General features: G+C 45.9%; 1 protein-coding gene and 1 non-coding gene across 3 annotated transcripts in view; one reads left to right on the top strand and one right to left on the bottom strand.

Annotated features, from left to right (window-relative positions):
* DHCR24 (24-dehydrocholesterol reductase) overlaps nucleotides 1-18,158 on the bottom strand; it is a 35,342-nt gene extending 17,184 nt beyond the window's left edge. For both annotated transcript variants that reach the window (XM_019942413.3, XM_073789342.1), the window contains exons 1-5: nucleotides 17,733-18,158; nucleotides 13,028-13,183; nucleotides 3,690-3,795; nucleotides 2,876-2,994; nucleotides 729-992 (exon numbers count right to left, since the gene is read on the bottom strand). In XM_019942413.3, the coding sequence (XP_019797972.1) occupies nucleotides 729-992; nucleotides 2,876-2,994; nucleotides 3,690-3,795; nucleotides 13,028-13,183; nucleotides 17,733-17,963 (876 nt within the window). In that variant the 5' untranslated portion in view covers nucleotides 17,964-18,158. The remainder of the gene's footprint in view (nucleotides 1-728; nucleotides 993-2,875; nucleotides 2,995-3,689; nucleotides 3,796-13,027; nucleotides 13,184-17,732) is intronic.
* On the top strand, nucleotides 4,293-4,419 carry LOC117309929 (small nucleolar RNA SNORA8). The gene has a single exon (XR_004524216.1). It is a non-coding gene; the product is annotated as a small nucleolar RNA SNORA8 (small nucleolar RNA).
* Nucleotides 18,159-20,792: the final 2,634 nt, after the last annotated feature.

Here is a 20,792-nt window from a genome sequence, read left to right as displayed (position 1 = left end):
GCAACAACAGAAAGCACGGGATAAAACGAGGGCACGGGCATGTACACACGCCTACATGGGCACGCACACGCACAGGCCTTGAAGAGTGCAGTGTTACAAGTGGTTACCCTGGGAGCATGCTTGGGTGAAGAGATGCACTTTAACTTTTTCTTTATATATTTCAACATTGTTGTACTACTTTTGTAAAAGCTTTAAAAACATCTGTGCATCGAAAGGAGAGGAAATAAATCTATCAAACACATTAGCAAGAGCCGGATTGGGTCATATTTATAGGTGGAGCCTCTTCCTTCCTTTTACTTCGGTACACTTTCCAAGCCTCCCATAATAAGCACAGATCCTTTCTCAATGGAGAAAGAACGGCTATTAAACATTACACAGCGTACGCTGAAGGGGTGTGAATCTGAGGCATCAAATCAATTACTCAAATCTTGGCTTTGTCGTCTTGTGGAAGTTTACATGGCCTCTTGGAGCCTTGGTTTCTTCATCTATAAAATGGGGTTACTGTGAGGATCAAAGATTACGCCTATCAAGAGACACACACGTTACCTGGCAGATGGTAGGGGCAGAGTAAATGGATACTTTGGTCACAGCCTAAGACGGCGGACTACAGATCCTGCTGCCCAGGTGGGCTGACCCAGGTCGCAGCCTCAAAGAGCGTGGCTGCCAGGGTTAGGGTGGGGAATCAGGCTCTATCCCAGCCCATCCAGGCCCTCCTCCTCCGGGCCTACCTTGCCAGGCTCGGCCTCATCCGTCATGACACCCGTCATGATTACAGCTTCCTCCAGGGAGTAGAGCAGCCCTTCCACGAAGTGGTTCTCCTGCCGCTGGGACTCACGGGTGAACCTGTCACAGATGGCCTCCAGGCCGTACACCGGCTCAAACCGCAGCTTGACGTACTTCTTGGCGGGGATGATGCGGATTTCGGCGGCCACCAGGAAGCCCAGGGTCCCGCAGGACCAGGGCACAGCGTAGAACAGGTCCGAGTTTTCCGACTGTGGGGCGGAGTGGACACATGCTGAATGTTTGACCCCCAAACCCCGCGCTGCAGCGAGTCATCAGTGGGGCGCAGAGGACCCGGGGCCTGGGCTAAATCCCTGTCCTGGCACTATCTGTGTCAACCTGAACAAGGACCTCGCAACTGCACTTTCTGGGCCTCAGTCCTCCCCCTGCAGCTTCAGCATGACATTTGACCTTACACTGTCCTCTGTATCAGGGATGCTCAGGGAGAGTGCCTCCTCTCTCCTCCACCTGGGCACAGCCCCTGGACCACAGGCTACCCAGGAAGAGGCCAGGACCAGCTCTGCCCAGAGTTCTAAAATGAGGGACCAAGGGCCAGGGGTCCCAGGCCAGGCTAGAGAGAGATGAACCCTTAATGAGGGTCAAGGTAGCCAGGGGACATTAAAATGGGCCATTACTGAAACTTACAAAGCCTTTTCCATTCCATTAGCTGTGAATCCGCCCCTCCCCAACCACAGTCCAGGGAGAGCATTAACGTTCCTGCTTGAATGGGTAAGGAGAGGGAGGCTCCAAGAGGTGACAATGGCTCACCCAAGGCTTCCCCCCAATTCAGTGCAGCAATGTCGGGCTCAGGCAAGGCCGCCTGACACCTGATCCAGCGATCCTCCTTCTAACCTCATGATTTTCTTGTTTTGGTATTTGTCTTGGAGACAAACAACTTTTCATCTGGCTGTTCTAAGGCAGCTTCTTTGATTCTAATAAAGCTCCTTGTGAAGAAGTCTAGCCTTGTCCAGGCTTTATGGAGAGGACAGTCCTGTGTGGTCTCTGCTCACGCTGAACGCCCTTGGCACTGGTGTGGTGGGTGCAGCGAGGTGGTGGGGTGAGGGCCATGCTGGAGCAGGGGAGCTCTGCAGCAGGCTGGCAGAAGTCTCTGCAACAGCAGACATGGGCCACCCGATGCCCATCTGGGCCACCGCCTGATCACACTGTCAGCTCATAGCAGTAATAAGCAGGTGTCTGCCGCACACCCGGCTCTGTGCTAGGAGCTTAACATACGGCATCTACGTTCTCCTCCTGACAACGCATTTGCCAGATTAGGAAACGGGACCTCAGAGAAGGGAAGTAATTCATGAATGCCTGTCTCCTTTCTCTGCTCATAATAAACAGGTTAGAAGGCAGGGCCCAGCGAGCGTTTCGGGAAACGAGCTGAACTGGTGTGAATCCTGAAAGAGGTCTATCTCGTCCAGACCAGAGCTCTCAAGCCTGGAGTCCTGCCCTGGACTCTGTGAGGCCAACAACTCTGGTGGCTCTCAGAAACATTCACTTCTAAAGGATCACTCTGTTCCTCCCCTCCCAGGGGCTCCTTAGATATGCTCAGTGAGATCCGAGTTTATTTAAAGTTTCAATCTGTCCTGCTCCGTAACTGTTTGCATCCTACTTTGGGCCGTGGAATTGCCTTTTATTTCTCCAAAACAGCCCCTCTTATTACTGTTGGTTACACCTCACCACTGGCATAGAATGTTGATGCTTGGGCCTGACTTCAAGACAGTATGGTGACATGAATTGCTAAGGGCATTGACTTGGGAGCCTGATAAGCTGGGTTTGAATCCCAGCCGTGTGGGATTTACTAGCTGTGTGATCTTGGGCAAGTTTTTTAGTTTACTATCTGTAAAATGTGTCTAATAATAGTACCCACCTCATAAAGTTGTTTAACAATTAAATGCCTTAATATACATGAGGCATTTACAACAGTATCTGAACACATATCAGGGGCTACATAAATCTCTGTTATTATTATGGATACAGACCCAGACTGGACAGGTGTATTTGAAACGAAGCACCCCCAGGGGAGCCACCTCCCAGGGGTCCTTAATGCCCAGAGCAGGCTGGTGGGGGCATCCCCCATCTCTGAACTCACCGGTGTGCATCGCACAAAGCTGCCATCGGCCAGGACCAGCTCGTAGGCAGTGCAGATGTGCTGGAACAGGCCATACTTGTGGGATGAAGACTCGATGCCTGTGCCCATGATCAATCCCCCTGCAGAGACATGTGCATTAGCCAGGCAGAGCTGGAAGGGGGTCGGGGAGAGCTGGGAAAAGGACACCTTGCTGGAGCTGGGGAAACTCAGAGCATGAAGGAGGCATGACAGGGCTGGCAGATCTTAGGGGAGATTTCCTATCTCTATGGATGTAGAGGGCAGGAGAGAGAAGGAGGGCCTAAGATGTGGGCATGAGGGCTTGCTTAGAGGTGGAAGATGGGTGGGAGACCCCGTCAAGGGTGCTCACGCCATCACCTCTGGCCAGACACAACCTAGAAACCTGTGCATTCATTTCAACAGGGACACTGATGAAAGGAGGGTTGGTTGGGTGGGGGAAGCCGTGTCCCTTGGGAACAGTTAAAGGACCTGAAGGTGTTTCCCCTGGAGAAGAAAGGCTCTGGGACCTTGAATCCTATAGAAGGAGAGACGACTTATTCTGTGTGTTCCATGGGGCAGAAAGGGAGCAATGGATGCAAGTCACAGGGAAGCAGGTTCCAAACAGCGATTGAAAAGTGCATTCTGATAACATAAGCTGTTCAGACATGGACTGACAGGCAGTGAGTGCCCTGTCTTTGGTGCTGGACGAGCAGACAGGGTGACATCTGTCACAGATGGGACAGTGGTGACTCCTGGACCTGATGGAAGGTGGGCCGAGGTTCCTCAGCTCTGACGCTAGGACTGTCTGTGTTCTCACCCACTGTGAGGTCATCCAACTCGGGCAGCACAGGCAGAGTCCAGCCAATGGAGGTCAGCAGGGCAGTCACCTGACCCATGGTCACCAAGGGCTCCACGCGGACAATCTGCTGACACAGAAGAGAGACCCTGGGTCACAAGGAGGCTGCCAGGCCTAATGGGGGCTTCTGTCTGCAGAAGGTGTTATCCCAGACCTTCCCAAACAATCAACATGGGGATTCCTATACGGGCTTTAGAGCCTCTTTCCAGAGCATTCCACCACCTTTAGTTACAGTGAATGGGGTTTCTGGTGCTGGGTTAGATAGTATTTAATCTTGTTCTTTCAAATACCTTTATATTTAATACTTAGTTTATTTTTCTTCTAGAAGAAGAAATACTCATTTATTTGGAAGAAACAGCATATACGAAGAAGACAAAAATCATTAATCCTAGTTCTTCGAAGTTATCAGTGTTAATACTGGAGTATATCTCCTTTTAGTCTTTTCCCATGCATATCTATATTACTACTTTTATGTTTTAATACAACACACACACACCCCAATGCAAACACACATAACACAGACTTTTTAAAAAAAATTTAATGCTATACTGTGACATGACCCCTTGTCATTAAATGCTCCTGGAAAACCTGATTTTTGTTCAAAGGACAGGGCAATATTAATTCAGTATCTGGCATCATTGGTTTTCTTGGCTTTGTGCATGTTAGACCTGGTATTTCTACCGATACAGTATTCCTGTAGTTTCTCAAACTGTTCAATTTGACATAATCTTCAACAGGAACTAATGCTTCTCTTTTTCTAGGGTGTGTAAAATCCAGAACCAGGAAGATTCATCCCCTCTGACCCTAAACACGGTCCTAAAGTAAACTGCTTGGGGAAATTGGATCCCAAAGATTACAGGTGGGGAATTTTGTAGTGTGTCCATATTCCACTGTAGATCAAAGAAGCCCAACTAAAAGAATTGCGGACTGACTGACAAGACAACTGTGTATTGAGCAAAAACTCTTTTTGAAAGGGCTATCTTGAAGATTATGATCCAAATATTGGAGGAACTGAGGTGACCGGCAGTAGAAGGAAATCCTTAAAAATTTATTGACTTAAATAATTTTGCCTATGTTACGCATAATAAAAAAATAAACAAAAAACGTTTGCGCTTAAAAAAAAAACATGATTTTTAATGGACACACGAATATGCCATCAGGAGGACTTCTGCTTTCAGTCAAGATGGAGCGAAAAGAACCAGTTTAACCTGCTGCCTGGAGAAAAAAAGGACAAAATATATGAAACAGGAGTTTTCAACACAGTAAACATCAGGCAGGGAAGTTAATGATTGCTGGCAGGAAACAAACAGGGTGAGCTCTATGAATGCCCCAGCTAACTGCCTGGAGTTAGGCGGTGCAGGAAGGGAGAGCCCAGTGCACTCTGAGTCAAGAGCCCTAGAAGACCAAGGTGAACAGAGTCTGCAGGACAGAGTACTGGGGAGGAGAGAACTGCAGAGAGAAAACTCTGAAGTACTGCGAAGAGTGCCCGTTGAGTATTCAACTGAGGACTGATTGGTACGTACACAGGACGAAATTACCAGAGGCTGACGCCAGGGGAAGAGCCTGGCAGGTAACAGTGCCAGGGGCTCACACAGGGCAGGAAATAGTATCTGTTCCCACAAGCCAGACTGGAAAACTTCATGACTCCCAGGGCACTGGGTAGAGTACTCAGAATATTCTTGCCTGAGCAGCGGGGAATGATTGCCCCTAGATTACATGCTGCTCCAGCCCCACCTGAAAAATCAACACCAAACAGGATCAAACTGTTTCTCACTAACTCGGCTCTATCTTAGAACGAAGCTCACTAAGGTCTACAGGGGTACAAAAATATCCAGCACCCCACACAAGGTAAAATTCATGATGCCTGGGATCCAATCAAAGTTCACCAGGCATGCAAAGAGGCGGGAAGATTCAACCCATAAGAGGAGAATAACCAATCAATGTGTTTTGATAAAACAGACCCAGAATTGACACAGATATTAAAATCAGCAAACAAGGACATTAAAGTAATTATTGATACTGTATTCCCTATGCTCAGAACGTTAAGTACAGACATTTAAAAGGCAGTAAAAGGATCCAAAGCAAACTTCTAGAAATGAAAACCACAATGTTAGAGATGAAAAATACACTGGTTGGAACTGACAGCAAATTAGACACTGCGGAAGAAGAGTGATGAATTTAAATACACAGCAATAGAAACTATCCAAGATGAAACACAGAGAGGGAAAAAACCTTTAATGAACAGCATATCAGTGAGCTGAGCTGTGGAACTACTTCAAGTGGCCCAACATATGTGTAATAGCAGTCCTCAAAGGAGAGAGAGGAAGGGAAAGAAAAATATTTGAAGAAATAATGACCCCCAAAATTTCAAATTTGATGAAAAATTATATGACTCCAAGCACAAGAATTATGAAGAAAACTATACCACAGCACATTGTAATAATTGCTCAAAACTAGTTATAAAGATAAAATCTTAAAAGCAGCCAGAGGAAAAAGATAAGTTACATACAGAGGAACAAAGATAAGCATGAGAGATTTCTTGTTAGAAATAACGCAAGCAAGAAGACACTGGAGGGCTTCCCTGGTGGCACAGTGGTTGAGAATCTGCCTGGCAACACAGGGGACACAGGTTCACGCCCTGGTCTGGGAAGATCCCACATGCCACAGAGCAACTAAGCCCGTGCACCACAACTACTGAGCCTGCGCTCTAGAGCCCAGGAGCCACAACTACTGAGCCTGTGTACCACAACTACTGAAGCCCACGCACCTAGAGCCCGTGCTCCGCAACAAGAGAAGCCACCACAATGAGAAGCCCTCGTACTGCAACGAAGAGTAGCCCCTGCTCGCAACTAGAGAAAGCCCGCACGCAGCAACAAAGACTCGACGCAGCCAAAAATAAAATAAATAAATAAATTTATTAAAAAAAAAAAAGACACTGGAGCATCTTTAAAGTACTGAAGGAAAAAAACTGTCAACCTGGAGTTCCATGACCACTGAAAATATCTTTCAAAAATGAAGGCAGGGCTTCCCTGGTGGCACAGAGGTTGAAAGTCCGCCTGCCGATGCAGGGGACATGGGTTCGTGCCCCGGTCCGGGAAGATCCCACATGCCACAGAGCGGCTGGGCCCGTGAGCCATGGCCGCTGAGCCTGCACGTCCGGAGCCTGTGCTCTGCAACGGGAGAGGCCACAACAGTGAGAGGTCCGTGGACCGCAAAAGAAAATAATAATAAATAAAAAATTATAATAATAATAAAAGATGTTGTAAAATCTCTATATGATTAAAATACAAAAAATTTAAAAAAAAAAAAATGAAGGCAACCTCATACCCATTAGGATGGCTATTATTAAAAACAAAACAAAACCAGAAAATAACAAGTGTTGGTGAGGATTTGGAAAAATTAAAACCCTTGTGCACTGTTGGTGGGGATGTTAAAATGGTGCAGCCACTATGCAAAACAGTATGGCTGTTCCTCAAAAAATTAAAACTACCATGTGATCCAGCAATTCCACTTCTGGGTATATACCCAAAATAATTGAAAGCAGCGTCTTGAAATGCTATGTGTACACCCATGTTCATAGCAGCATTATTCACAATGGCTAAAACATAGAAGCAGCCCAAGTGTCCATGGATGAATGAGTGGATAAGCAAAATGTGGTATGTACATACAATGGAATCTTATTCAGCCTTAAATAGGAAGAAAATTCTGCAATATGCTACAACATGGATGAATCTTGAAGACATTATGCTAAGTCAAATAAGCCAGTCACAAAAAGACAAATACTGTATGATTCCATTTACATGAGTTACTTAGAGTGGTTAACATCATAGAAACAGATAGTAGAATATGGTTGCCAGGGTCTGGGGGGAGGGGAGAATGGGGAGTTATTGCTTAATGGATATAGAGTTTCAGTTTTACAAGAAGAAAAGAGTCATGGGGATGGGTGGTGGTGATGGCTGAATGACAAGGTGAATATATTTAATACCACTGAACTGCACACTTAAAAGTGGTTAAGATGGTAATTGTTATGTGTATCTTACCACAACACAAGTTGGAAAAGAAATGAAGACAAATAAATTATTTCAGACATACAACAGCTGAAAGATTCATCACCAGCAAAATCACCATATAAGAAATGTCAAAGGAGGTTCTTCAGGCAGAAGGAAAATGAAACAGATGGAAATACAAATTTACAAAATGGAATGAAGAAATGGTAACTATATGGGTAAGTATATAAGATTTTTCTTATTATTTAAATTTCTTTAAAAGATAACTAGTAGTGTGGGGTTTATAACATATATAAAAGTAAAAGGAGGATAGCAACAGCACAAAGGTGGAAAGAAGAGAAATGGAAGCATATTATTCTAAGATTCTTATACTGTACATGAAATGGGATACCATCACTTGAAGGTAGAGTGTGACAAGGAAAGTGTATACCATAAATCCTAAAACAACTGCTAAAATAACAAAACAAAGGCTTATAGCTAGTAAGTCAACAAAAGAGCTAAGACAGAATCATAAAAATTATTCAGTAATCCAAAAGCAGACAGAAAAAAAGAAAAAAGGAACAAAGAACAAATGAGACAAATAGAAAACAAAGAGCAAGGCAACAAATTTAAACCAAACCATGTCAATAATAACATTAAATGTAAACGGTCTTAAATCTGAATTAAAAGGCAGAAATTGTCAGATTGGATAAAAAAGCAAGACCTAATTATATGCTGCCTACAAGAAACACTTTAACTATAAAGATACAAATAGATTAAAAGGAAAATGATGGGGCTTCCCTGGTGGCACAGTGGTTGAGAGTCTGCCTGCCGATGCAGGGGATACGGGTTTGTGCCCCGGTCCGGGAAGATCCCACATGCCGTGGAGCAGCTGGGCCCGTGAGCCATGGCCTCTGAGCCTGCGTGTCCGGAGCCTGTGCTCCGCAACGGGAGAGGCCACAACAGTGAGAGGCCCACGTACCGCAAAAAAAAAGGAAAATGATGGAAAAAGATACACCATGTCACCACTTAGTCAAAAAATGCTGGAGTGGCTTCATTAATATCAGACAAAGTAGATTTCTGGGCAAAGAATATAACTAGTAATAGAAAAGGTCATTTCACAGATACATGCACCCCTATGTTCATAGCAGCACTATTTACAATAGTCAAGACATAGAAACAACCTAAATGTCCACTGACGATGAATGGATAAAGAAGATGTGGTATATATATACATTGGAATATTACTCAGCCATAAAAAAGAATGAAATAATGCCATTTGCAGCAACATGGATGGACCTAGAGATTATCATACTAAGTGAAGTAAGTCAGAGAGAGAAAGACAAATACCATATGATATCACTTATATGTGGAATCTAAACTACGACACAAATGAACATGTCTACGAAACAAACAGATTCACAAACATAAAGAACAGACTTGTGGTTGCCAAGGGGGAGGTGGGGTGGGGGAGGGAAAGATTGGGAGTTTGGGATTAGCAGATGCAAACTATTATACATAGGATGATAAACAACAAGTCCTACTGTATAGCACAGGGAACTATAGTCAGTATCCTGTGATAAACCATAATGGAAAAGAATATGAAAAAGAATATATATATGTATAACTGAATCACTTTGCTGTACAGCAGAAATTAACACAACATTGTAAATCAACTATACTTCAATAAAATAAATTTTTTAAAAAGGTCATTTCACAATGATAAAGAGATCAATTGGGCTTCCCTGGTGGCACAGTGGTTAAGAATCCGCCTGCCAATGCAGGGGACATGGGTTCGAGCCCTGGTCCAGGAAGATCCCACATGCTGCGGAGCAACTAAGCCTGTGTGCCACAACTACTGAGCATGCGCTCTAGAGCTTGCACGCCGCAACTATTGAAGCCCGCAAGCCTAGAGCCTGTGCTCCGCAACAAGAGAAGCCACCACAATGAGAAGCCCACGCACCGCAACAGAGTAGCCCCTGCTCACCGCAACTAGAGAAAACCCACGCGCAGCAATGAAGACCCAATGCAGCCAAAAATAAATAAATTTATTTTAAAAAAAAGAGATCAATTAATCAACAGGACATAAAAATCCCAAACATTTATATACCTAATAACAGAGCTTCAAATTACATGAAGCAAAAACTGAAAGATGTGCAAGAGATATAAACAAATCTACAATCACAGGCAGATTTCAATATCCCCCTTTCAAGAATTGATGGAATAAGTAAAGAGAAAATTCATAAGAATATAGAAGACTTGAACAACACTATCAACCAATTTGACCTAATTGACACTTACAGTACACATCACCCCAAAACAGCAGAATACACATTTTTTTTTAAAAAGGCACAAGGAACACTTACAAAGTAGACCATATTCTGGGCCATAAGGTATGTCTCAATAAGTTGAAAAGCATTTTAATCATATAAAGTATGTTTTCTGACAACAACTAAATTAAATTAGAAATCAGTAACAGAAAGATCTCTGGAAAATCCCAAATATTTGGAAACTAAATAACATACTTCTAAAAGACCTCTGGGTCAAAGCAGGTATCAAAAAGGAAACCAGAAAGTAGTCTGAACTGAATGAAAATGAAAAGGTAAGATATCAGATTTGCGGATGGCTCTAAAACCGTGCTTAGGTGGAAATTTATAGCACTAAACATCTATATTAAAAAAAAAAAAGAAAGGTCTAAGTCAATGGCCTCTGTTGTCACCTTAAAAAACTAGACAAAGAAGAGTAAAATTAAACCCAAAGTCAGCAAAAGAAAGAAATTAACAAAAATCAAACAGAAGTCAATGAAATAGAAAACAAACAAACAAAAAGAGAACAATCAATGAAACCAAAAGCTAGTTCTCTGAGATCAGTAAAACTGATTAACCTCTAGCCAGACTGCTCAGGAAGAAAAGAAAGCAGACACAAAATGACCAGAATCAGGAATGAAAGATATGACATCACTACAGATTCTACAGATGTTCACAGGACAGTAAGGGAATATTATGAATAACTTTATGTCAATCAACTATACAACTTAGTGAAATGGACAAATACCTTTAGAAACACAAACTGCCAAAGTTCACTGAGGAGAAACAAATAAATTGAGGAGCCCTGTATCTATTAAAAAAAATTAACTTGCAGTTAAAAACTTGCTCACAAACAGAACTCCAGGCCCAGATGGCTTCACTGGTTAATTCCACTAATTATTACAGAAATAATACAAATTCTATACAAACTCCTTCAGAAAAGTGAAAAGGAAGGAATACTTCCCAACTCATTCTTTTGGACTTATTATTATAAGCTACAGTAATCAAGACAGTGTGTTCTTGGCATACAGATGGGTGAACAGATCAATAGAACAGCAGAGTCCAGAAACAGACCTGTGTATATGGACAACTGATTTCAACAAAGGTGCAAAGGCAATTCAGTGGAGAAAGGATTGTGTTTTCAACAAAACAGGCTGGGGCAATTGGAAATCCACGTGCAAAAAAAATTTTGGGGGACCCATATCTCACATTATATGCAAAAATTAACTCAAAATGGATCATAGTTCTAAATGTAAACCCTGAAAAATATAATACTGCTGGAAGAAAACAGAAGAGAAAACCTTTGTGACATGGAGTAGGGCAAGATTTCTTAAATAAAATGTCAAAAGCACAAGCTATAAAAGAAATTATTAAATCCAACTTCATCAAAATTAAAATTTTCTGGTTTTCAAAAGACAAGCCAAAGCCTGGGAGAAAATATTTACAAATTGTATATATGATGAAGGTCTTGTTTCTAGTAAGAAAACAAACAACCCAATTAAAAACTTAGCAAAAGACTTGAACAAGCACCTCACCAAAGATATACAAAGGGCAAATACGCACATGAAAAGATGCCCAATATCATTCATTAGTCATTAGGAAAATGCAAGTTAAAACCACACTGAGATACCTACTATACACCAACTGAATGGCTAAAATTAAGACTAACCATACCAAGTTTACGATGACGTGGAACAACTGGAATACTTGCAGGAATGTAAATGCTACAGCTACCTCGGAAAATACTCTGGCAGTTTTTAAAAAGTTAACCATACACCTACCATATGACCCAGCTATTCCACTGCTGAGTATTTACCCAAAAGAAACAAGAGCATATGTCCACCCAATGACTATATACAAACTCTCCTTGCCACTTTACTTGTAACAGCCCCAAACTGGAAACAACCCAAACATCCATCAATAAGTGAAAGAATAAACAAACTGTGATATATATATATATAAAATATATATAAAAACAGAATGTACTTCTGATACATGCTTCAACATGGATGAATCTCAGAATAATTACGCTGAGTGAAAGAAGCCAGACAAAATAAAAGAGAGTACATAATGCATGATTCTATTTATATAAAACTCTAAATACAAACCCATCTATAGTGATGAAAAGCAGGTCATTATTTGCTTAGGGATGTGGGGAAAAGAGGCAGGGAGGAACCTGAGGGAGGGATTACAAAGTGGCATGAAGAAACTTTTGGGGTGATAGTTCATTGTCTTGATGGTGGTAATGGTTTCACAGGTGCATACACATGTCAAAATTTATTATTAATTGTATATTTTACGTGCAGTTTATTGTACATCAAGTATATGTCAAGAAAGCTGTTAAGGGGAAAAAGGCACAGGGAAATTAAGCAACTTGGCCAAGGTGTCACAACAAAATGCCATGATGTGGATATACCATATTTAACAACTCACTACTATTCGATATTGTGTTGTCTTTGATTAAAAACAAAGCCGTGATACAATCTCTCTCTCTGAGTTGTTTTTGATTTAAGTTTATTTCCCTTTTCCTTGAGCCCGGTTTCAAGAGGTAGAAATACTAGATAGGCCAAAGAGTATGCACACATCTAAGGCTATTAACAAGTGGGTCTCCAGAAAGCTTGGAATGAGGCCCACCCTCTGAGCCACCTCCACAGCCCAATTTTTACCAGTATGCTTCCTTACTGGGAAGAGGTAAATAGGTTCATTTTTGTCTCTCATTTTTGCCCATGATTTCCCCATCCCTGTCTTCCTGTAGAACTGCAGATAATCAAAGAATTCCCCTGAGCTCTCACTTTGCCCACCTGTGAGATGGGGCTATGACCATTCTCTTCCAAAGCTGTGAGGCTCTAGAGGATGGCAATGGTGGCCAGAGCCTTCTGTGATGACCAAGGGCCTTGGTCTCGTCCACCCTGAGACGCCTTTGGCTAAAATCATCTCCCTGTGAGTCATCTGCACCAGGGGCAGTGCCCCACCCACTCCCAGAGCCAGGGAACCATGCCACTCTCACCTGTTTCTTGGTGTCCACCTCCAGAATGTCCATCAGGTTGATCATGATGTTTTTGTGTGTCTTCTTGTACTTCCCAACCCGCAGTGAGACGGTGAGCCAGCCAGGGCGCCCTGTACACATGAAGGTCTTGCTGCCCTGCTCCTTCCATTCCCGCACCTGCAGACATGAGAAGAGGCTGAGCTGGGCCTGCCAGAGATCCCCTGGGCAGCTCACAGCCTTGCTTTCAGGAGAGGGAGCTGGGAATTTACCGAGGCCCTGAATCCTTCCAGGTACCAGGAGGAGCGGAATGATGAAACACCCACTGGCCCTATCCTCTGGACTCTCCCCGGCTAGTGAGGCCGACAGAAAAGCCAAAGTGCTGCCACATCACAAAGCAGAATGAAAAAAGAGCAAGAGAACAGGATCAAAGCACTTTGAAAACATTTATTCTCACTGCAAAGTTCAGGACAGGTTTCGTAATGGTAGTAATAACAACCGCACAAATGATAACTATTTACTAGCTGCCATCATTGTACCAAGCACTGCTGTATCTTGTCTCACTTAATTCTCACAACAACCCCAGGTGGTTTGGATGACCTGCCTCCTTTTGCAGACGAAGAAAATGAGAGGCAAAATAACTTGTCCAAGGTCACACAACCACTGAAGGGCAGAGCCCAGATTCACCATCAGAACTAACTAACTTTAGGCCTGGACGGATAAAGGGGCTTAAATTAATAGTCAACAGAGTAACAGCTAACATTTACTGAGGCTTATTAGGTGCCAAGCCCTGTTCCAAGCATTTGCGCGTGTTAACTCATGCATCACTAGCAGGGGGAGAGGACAGGCAGGGGAGGCCCACCAAGCCAATGGGAGGAAGAACTTTTGCAAAACCCTTCTGTAAGTGACCAGAGCACGATGTACAGAGAAGAAATGGCCCAGGAAATGACAAGCCCATCAGGAACATGGGAGGAAGCATGCCCTTCCTGCTGATGGACAAGGGCAGGGAGGTGGATATCTGTTGCTGTGACCTGCGACCACCCATGTCCTCTTCATCTGCTTGTAACACTCCCATCTTCCTTTGGTCCAGGTGAAGCTGATTCCCCTCCTGCCCCAGGAGGTGGGCACATGACTGAGGTCTGATTCTATCCCCCTGGCCACAGTGGCTGGTTCAGGGATGGGTCTGTGATCCAAGTGAAGCCAGTTAAGACCGATCCTGGGAGAGGCCCTCTCACTTCACTTGGGTTTGCTAGGCTGGTTGGATGTAAGCCAGAAACTGCTGGGGCCTCCGCAGGGAGGGGGCCTCCGCAGGGAGACAGCCTCCCTGAGAGCAAAGTCAACTCAGAGGAAAGCGGAGCCAAGGGATGGCAGCTGGAGACGAATCCTGGGTCTGGTGATGTCTGAGCCACTTTTACTCCTGGACTTTTCAAGACCTGGGTCAACGAAGTCCCTTTTTGCTCAAGGCAGTTGGAGTTGGTTTTCTATCACTTGCAACCAAGAGTCCTTGGAAGAAGCTGGATTGAAGCTGGTCAGGCAAACAGTTCAACGTGGGGAAGAACTGTTCTGTGATTGGAGAGGCCAGGGTGCCACGTGAAGCAGAGGTGTTCGCGCAGAGGGGTGTTACTGAGGAAGGGATTCCTGTGAGCAGGGGGTAAAGGGATGACCAGGCAGACCCTGCCCCTGCCTGACTCTGCAGTCCCAGGACTTAATACAAGATCAGAGGTGTGGAGGATGGATTGGGAGAGCTGCATGCAGCCTGGAATGGGAAGGGGGGCAGTGGGGCATGAAGTGAATGTGGAGACCATCAAGCCTGAAACATTGGTTGGGTTGGATCCTGACCCGAGCCAACCAAGACTTCGGGCAGGGAGGCAATCCTGTGGAGTGTTGCCCTTATGACTAAGGGCAGGCCAAGGAGAGGTGGGGAGGGCCCAGGGAACAGGCAACTGGTCAGGTAGCTATTATCACATTCCAGGTGTGAGTCAATGGAACCAGACCTCCAGGGTGGAATGAAATGGGCTGGGAGAGAAGAAATGTCACAGTTCAGGCTCTGAAATCAAGCTGACCTGAGTTCCAGACCCATTTACTAGCTATATCATCTTGGGAACATGACTTACAGTTTGAACCTCAATATCTCCCACCTGTAGAACAGGTTCAAGACCTACCAGGGTGGTCCTTTTCCGGTAAGCTGCCTGAGGTGACCTCTAAAAATGATTTGGTATTCACTTGACCCAGAAAACCCCACAAAATCATGCAAATCAAGAGGTTCGAATCTTCGTGTTCACTTTAAGAACACTGGTGAAACTGTCCAGGCCGTTAAGGGTATGCATAACCGAAAAGCCACCAAGTATCTGACGGATATCACTTTACAGAAGCAATGTGTGCCATTCCGTTGTTACAATGGTGGAGTTAGTAGGTGTGCCCAGGACGAACAGTGGGGCTGGACGCGGGGTCAGTGGCCCAAAAGGAGTGCTGAATTTTGACAGCACATGCTCAAAAATGCAGAGTCATGCTGAACTTAAGGGCTTAAACGCAGATTCTCTGGTCATTGAGCACATCCAAGTGAATAAAGCCCCCAAGATGCGGCACAGGACTTAACAGAGCTCATGGTCAGATCAACCCATACATGAGCTCTCCCTGCCACACTGAGATGATCTTTACCGAAAAAGAGCAGATTGTTACTAAACCAGAAGAGGAGGTTGCACGGAAGAAAAATATATTCCAGAAGAAACTGAAGAAATAAAAACTTATGGCCAACGGAACTTCCCTGGTGGCACAGTGGTTAAGAATCCACCTGCCAATGCAGGATACATGGGTTCGAGGCCTGGTCCGGGAAGATCCCACATGCTGTGGAGCAACTAAGCCCGTGTGCCACAACTACTGAGCCTGCGCTTTAGAGCCCATGAGCCACAACTACTGAGCCCACACACCACAACTACTGAGCCCATGTGCCACAACAACTGAAGCCCGCGTACCTAGAGCCCATGCTCCACAACAAGAGAAGCCACCACAATGAGAGCCCCCGCACGCCGCAACTAGAGAAAAGCCTGCGTGCAGCAACGGAGACCCAATGCAGCCAAAAATTAATTAATTAACTAAACAAAACAAAACAACAACAAAACTTATGGCTTGGGAATAAATGCCACACACAAAAAAATGCAGGGCTTCCCTGGTGGCACAGTGGTTGAGAGTCCGCCTGCCGATGCAGGGGACACGGGTTCGTGCCCCGATTCGGGAAGATCCCACATGCCGCAGAGTGGCTGGGCCCGTGAGCCATGGCCGCTGAGCCTGCGCGTCTGGAGCCTGTGCTCCGCAACGAGAGAGGCCACAACAGTGAGAGGCCCGCGTACCGCAAAGAAAAAAAAAAAAAGCAAATAAAAGTTAAAAAAAGAAAAGACCTAAGTTTAAAAAAAAAAAAAGTGTTGCTGTGAGGATGAGAAATAATGGTCATCAATGGCATGGGGTGTGGCACAGGGCAGGTCCTCAGCAGCGGGCCAGTCTGGCAAGGCCCCTCATCTTCCTGTCCCTAGTGAGCCCTTTGGTTTAGCTTAGGTTCCTAAGCACTCACTGTGCTGCTTTGGGCCAGGGCCCATGGGATAGAGGGGAGTCAGATAGCAGTCTCTGCCTTCAAGGAGCTCACACTCTGATGGGGCAGACAAGCAGGTAAATCAAAAATCTGAACACATAGAAAGAACTAGGCAACAGGGTGCATTTGGGACAGAGGGTAGGCTGGGCTCTGGAGCTGTGACTGTGACCAGCGCAACCCATGGCAGCCTGAGTAAAGCGCTTCCAGGTGTTGCCTGCTCCCACCTGGCCCAAGGTCTATCCCTCACAGGGATGGCTCTCCGCATCCATCTTCATGCTGTTGGAGGCAGAACCCAGCCAGCAGCAAACAGAACATGGAGGCTGCTACACCTGTGGCGAGGGTGGCAGCAGGAAACAGAAGCTCTTTGCAACCTGACGCCAGTAAGAGAGGAACATAAGGAGGGGCAGAGGGAGCCAAGAAACTGCCCAGGCCTGATGCCCAGGCCTGATGCCCATGCCAGCTGTGGCCATGAGGGAGGAGGCGCGGCTGTGAGCGGCAGCAGGGGCAGGGGTTCTGTGGGTGCTGACACAGGGGAGGACGTATAGAGTTACTGGGAGGTGGGCACTGCCTTGTCAAGAGTGAGCGCCTGGCGCAGGGTCTGTGAGGCTCCCCACCCTGGTGTGGGGCTACCTTCTCACTTTAGTCCTCTATTACAAGAAGGCGGAAAGCTCCTTCTTGCTAAGGAGTAAACTCCAAACTGAAGGGCCCTCCCCAACCTAGTTCCAAACTGACTTTCCAACCTTCTGCCTCTCTTCTCCTATGCTCACACTTTCCCCCAATCACTCCCCCTGCTTCCCAGTCTCCAGCGCCAGGTGAACCTTTCTGAAGACCCCCTTCTCCTCTGAAATCGATTGGGCCGGGTGAGAGCTACTTGAGCATGGCTCTCCTACCCTCTCTTATGATTCTTTACATCCCTGCAGATCCCCGTACGTACTCTGCACATAGTAGGCACTCCATAAATGTCGGAGCAATGCTCTGTTCTACTCTTTTGCTTACTCCGTTCCCTCTCCGGAAGCACCCCTCCCCCCAGTTACATTTTTGTTTAGTTCAAATCCCGCTCAGACGCCACCTCCTCCGTGAAGCCCTGGCTCCCCTGCGCCGCGCACCACTTCGCGCCTGGCTCCCGCCCCACCCGGCTCCGCTCACCTGCTTCTGGATGTCCCGCACGCGCTGCTCGTGCAGCCGCGGCGCGCTGCTGAGCTTGAACACCACCCAGGCGCGCACATAGTAGTAGATGTCGAAGATGAGCGAGAGCGGCAGGAGGAAGAGGCACACGAACACCCAGCGCTGGTGGATGAGCACGAACTCCAGCCCCTTCACGCGGACCCAGAGCAGGAAGAGCAGAGCGCACACTGCCAGCGACACGGCGGGCTCCATGGTGGAGCCGGCGGCTCACCGCGCGGGGGAGGGGATGCCGGCTCGCGCCGCTGGTCACCGCCACCCGCTCTTCGCCGGCCTGCGCTCGCTGCTACCCGCGGCCCGCTCCCCGCGAGCCCCAGGACACCTCGCCGCCTCGCGATTGGCTCGGGTCGCAAAGGTTCGGTGGGCCGAGACCCGGGTGGTGGCCAATGGCGAGCCGCGCCGGGGATCGGACCAGGAACCTGCTGCTTTTATTGGCTGCGGGAGTCAGGCCGCTCCACCCTCTTCTCCTCTCAGACACGCTGGGAGGGGGTGGCCGGGGACCCTGGCGCTGGTGGGGTTTACGGCGCTCTGCGGCTCCGGGATTCAGGTTTCCCGGCCCTGGGGACTGACGAGTCGCCCCGCCGCTGAGGGGCGCGGCTGCAACCTCCTCCCCTTCTCCTTAGGTGGCGCCTTCTCGTGAGGCGCGTTAAGCGGTCATGCGTTCGGTTACCTCCCGGGGGGTCGGGTCGGGGCGCCCCACGCCTTGGGTTCGTCACCCTGCAGCTTGGCCGAGAATGCCCGTACCGGCCAGGGAGGGTGGAAACCTGGCCTCGACCTCCACAGGTCGTGTCACTCTATGCCCTCATGGCCACGAGATGCACCTTTTCATTTTTCGAGGCGCTTTCTGTAAATTCATTTGAGTTACGCAACAGTCCAGCGGCGGGTAGTTGTGAGCCCGTTTTATAGATGAGGAAACATCCTAGAAGGGTGAAGGCCTGCCTCTGAACTCCCGAGGACTTAAGAAGCGTAGGCTAGGGTTGGCGCTCTTCCCCCTCTCCCGCTATACTGAGGGGTAGGGGAGGACTGGGGGAAAGGACTGAAGGAAGGTACTGGCTCTGTAAACTTATAGTTCCCGCTCTGCCAGGCAGCGTTGCAGGCCCTGGGACAGGGTGGTGAGCAAAGCAGACGGCCCAGCCCACAAGGAGCAGCCAGTCCAGAGGAGCGTGACTGTTAGCAGCAAAAGCTTGAATCCAGTGTCATTTGCATTCCACCGCAATCCTGTAGAGAGACAGTTACTTCTTATGACATTTTAGGAAGTGTAGATTTTTTTATTTTAGAAGCCAAACATGACTTACCAGGCCCTTCAGTGGCCTTGCTTGCCTCCACACTTTCCTCTCTTTCGTCTCTGCCCTAACAGGCACTCTTTGGACGTTCCCGGGGCCCCACTATCTCTCATTTCAGGCCTTTGCTCAAGCTGACACCCCTGGAATGCCCTTTCCCATCCTCTTCATAGAGCTAACATTACAGGTCCTTGAAGTCAACTCAGGGACACCTCTAAAACTACATTGATGGTACTTCCTTCTCCTTTCAAGTGCTCATAAAATAGAGGGTGTCTCTGTCATGATTCTTTTACATTATTTCATAACCATCTCTGGGTGTCTCTCACCCTCACAGACTGAGCTTTAGGATAAAATGTCCACTCTTGTATTTCTGGTTTCTAGCATAATGCTTGGTGCATAGTGGGCACGCCAGTGTTTGCTGACCAGTGAATGAAGGAAGAATGTAGACAGAGGCTCAAATATTCAAGTAAACGTAAAAGTCAAAATAGAGGCTGTTTGCATTAGGCTTCAAAAATGAATTGTCTAGACTTGTACTCTCTTACACAATAGCTTCTAGCTACTGGTATGTGGCTAGTCCAAACTGAGACATACTTTAGGTGTAAAACACACACTGGATTTCAAAGACAGTGCAAAAAAGAGAACGCAGAATACCTCATTAATAATTTTGATATTGATTACTTTTCAAGTCTGAATAATATTCCATTTTATGTACCACATTTTGCTTATCCATCCATGGACCCTTGAGTGGCTTCTATGTTTTAGCTATCGTGAATAATTCTGCTATAAACATGGGTGTACCAATATCTTTCGGAGACCCTTTTAATTCTTTTGGCATATACCCAGAAGTGGAATTGCTGGATTGTATGGTAATTCTGTGTTTAATTTTTGAGTTGTCATATTGCTCCACAGTGGCTGCACCAGTACTTGTTGCTTTCTATTTTGACTTTTTGACAGTAGTCGTCCTAATGGTTGTAAGGTGGTATCTCACTGTAGTTTTGATTTGCATTTACCTGTTGATTAATGATGTTGAACGTCTTTTCATGTGCTTTTTGGCCATACCTCTATCTTCTTTGGAGAAACGTCTGTTGAAATCCTTTGCCTATTTTTGAATTGGGGCTTTTTGTTGTTGTTGTTGAATTTTAGGTGTTCTCTGTGTACTCTGGATATTATCCCTTATCAGATGCATGATTTGCAAATATTTTCTCCAATTCTGTGGGTTGTTGGGCCATTAATTTTTGCACAAGTCAAGGAAGCTCCCTTTGATAGGGAGTCTACTCATGAATTACTGTTAATAAATGTATATTATTTACATAAAAACCTAGTTAGAATGCTTAGGAATAGGATGTTCTGGTTAACAAGTACTCAGGTTAACTGGAAATTAAGCAAAATCCCTTTTACAGTTCGACCATGAAACAATCTTTCTAAAATGTGAGTCCCCATTTCTTGCTTAATGAATAGAGCCTAAGGAACACAAATAATTTTACTTATTAAGGAGCTCAGTAAACACCAGAGTCCTAACAAAGAGCATTTTATTATATTTGTACAGTACAGCTACTGAGATCATCTGGTCTTCACAGCCAGTCTGAGGGGTGGCAATACAGAGAACTATTAATCTGCGTTGTTTTTAATAAATGGGGTCATTCAGACAGAGAGAGCTTGAGAGACTTGCCTGATCAGCGTCTTATTCTGGTGAATAGAGAAGCCCAGATATGGCTCCCATTTTCTGGATCTTTCCATCACTTGA

The sequence above is a fragment of the Tursiops truncatus genome, chromosome 1, assembly GCF_011762595.2.
Source record: "Tursiops truncatus isolate mTurTru1 chromosome 1, mTurTru1.mat.Y, whole genome shotgun sequence".
In the NCBI taxonomy this organism is placed as follows: Eukaryota; Metazoa; Chordata; class Mammalia; order Artiodactyla; family Delphinidae; genus Tursiops; species Tursiops truncatus.
The sequence above is the reverse complement of the archived record's forward strand: the minus strand, read 5'-3'. Positions and strand labels throughout refer to the sequence as shown.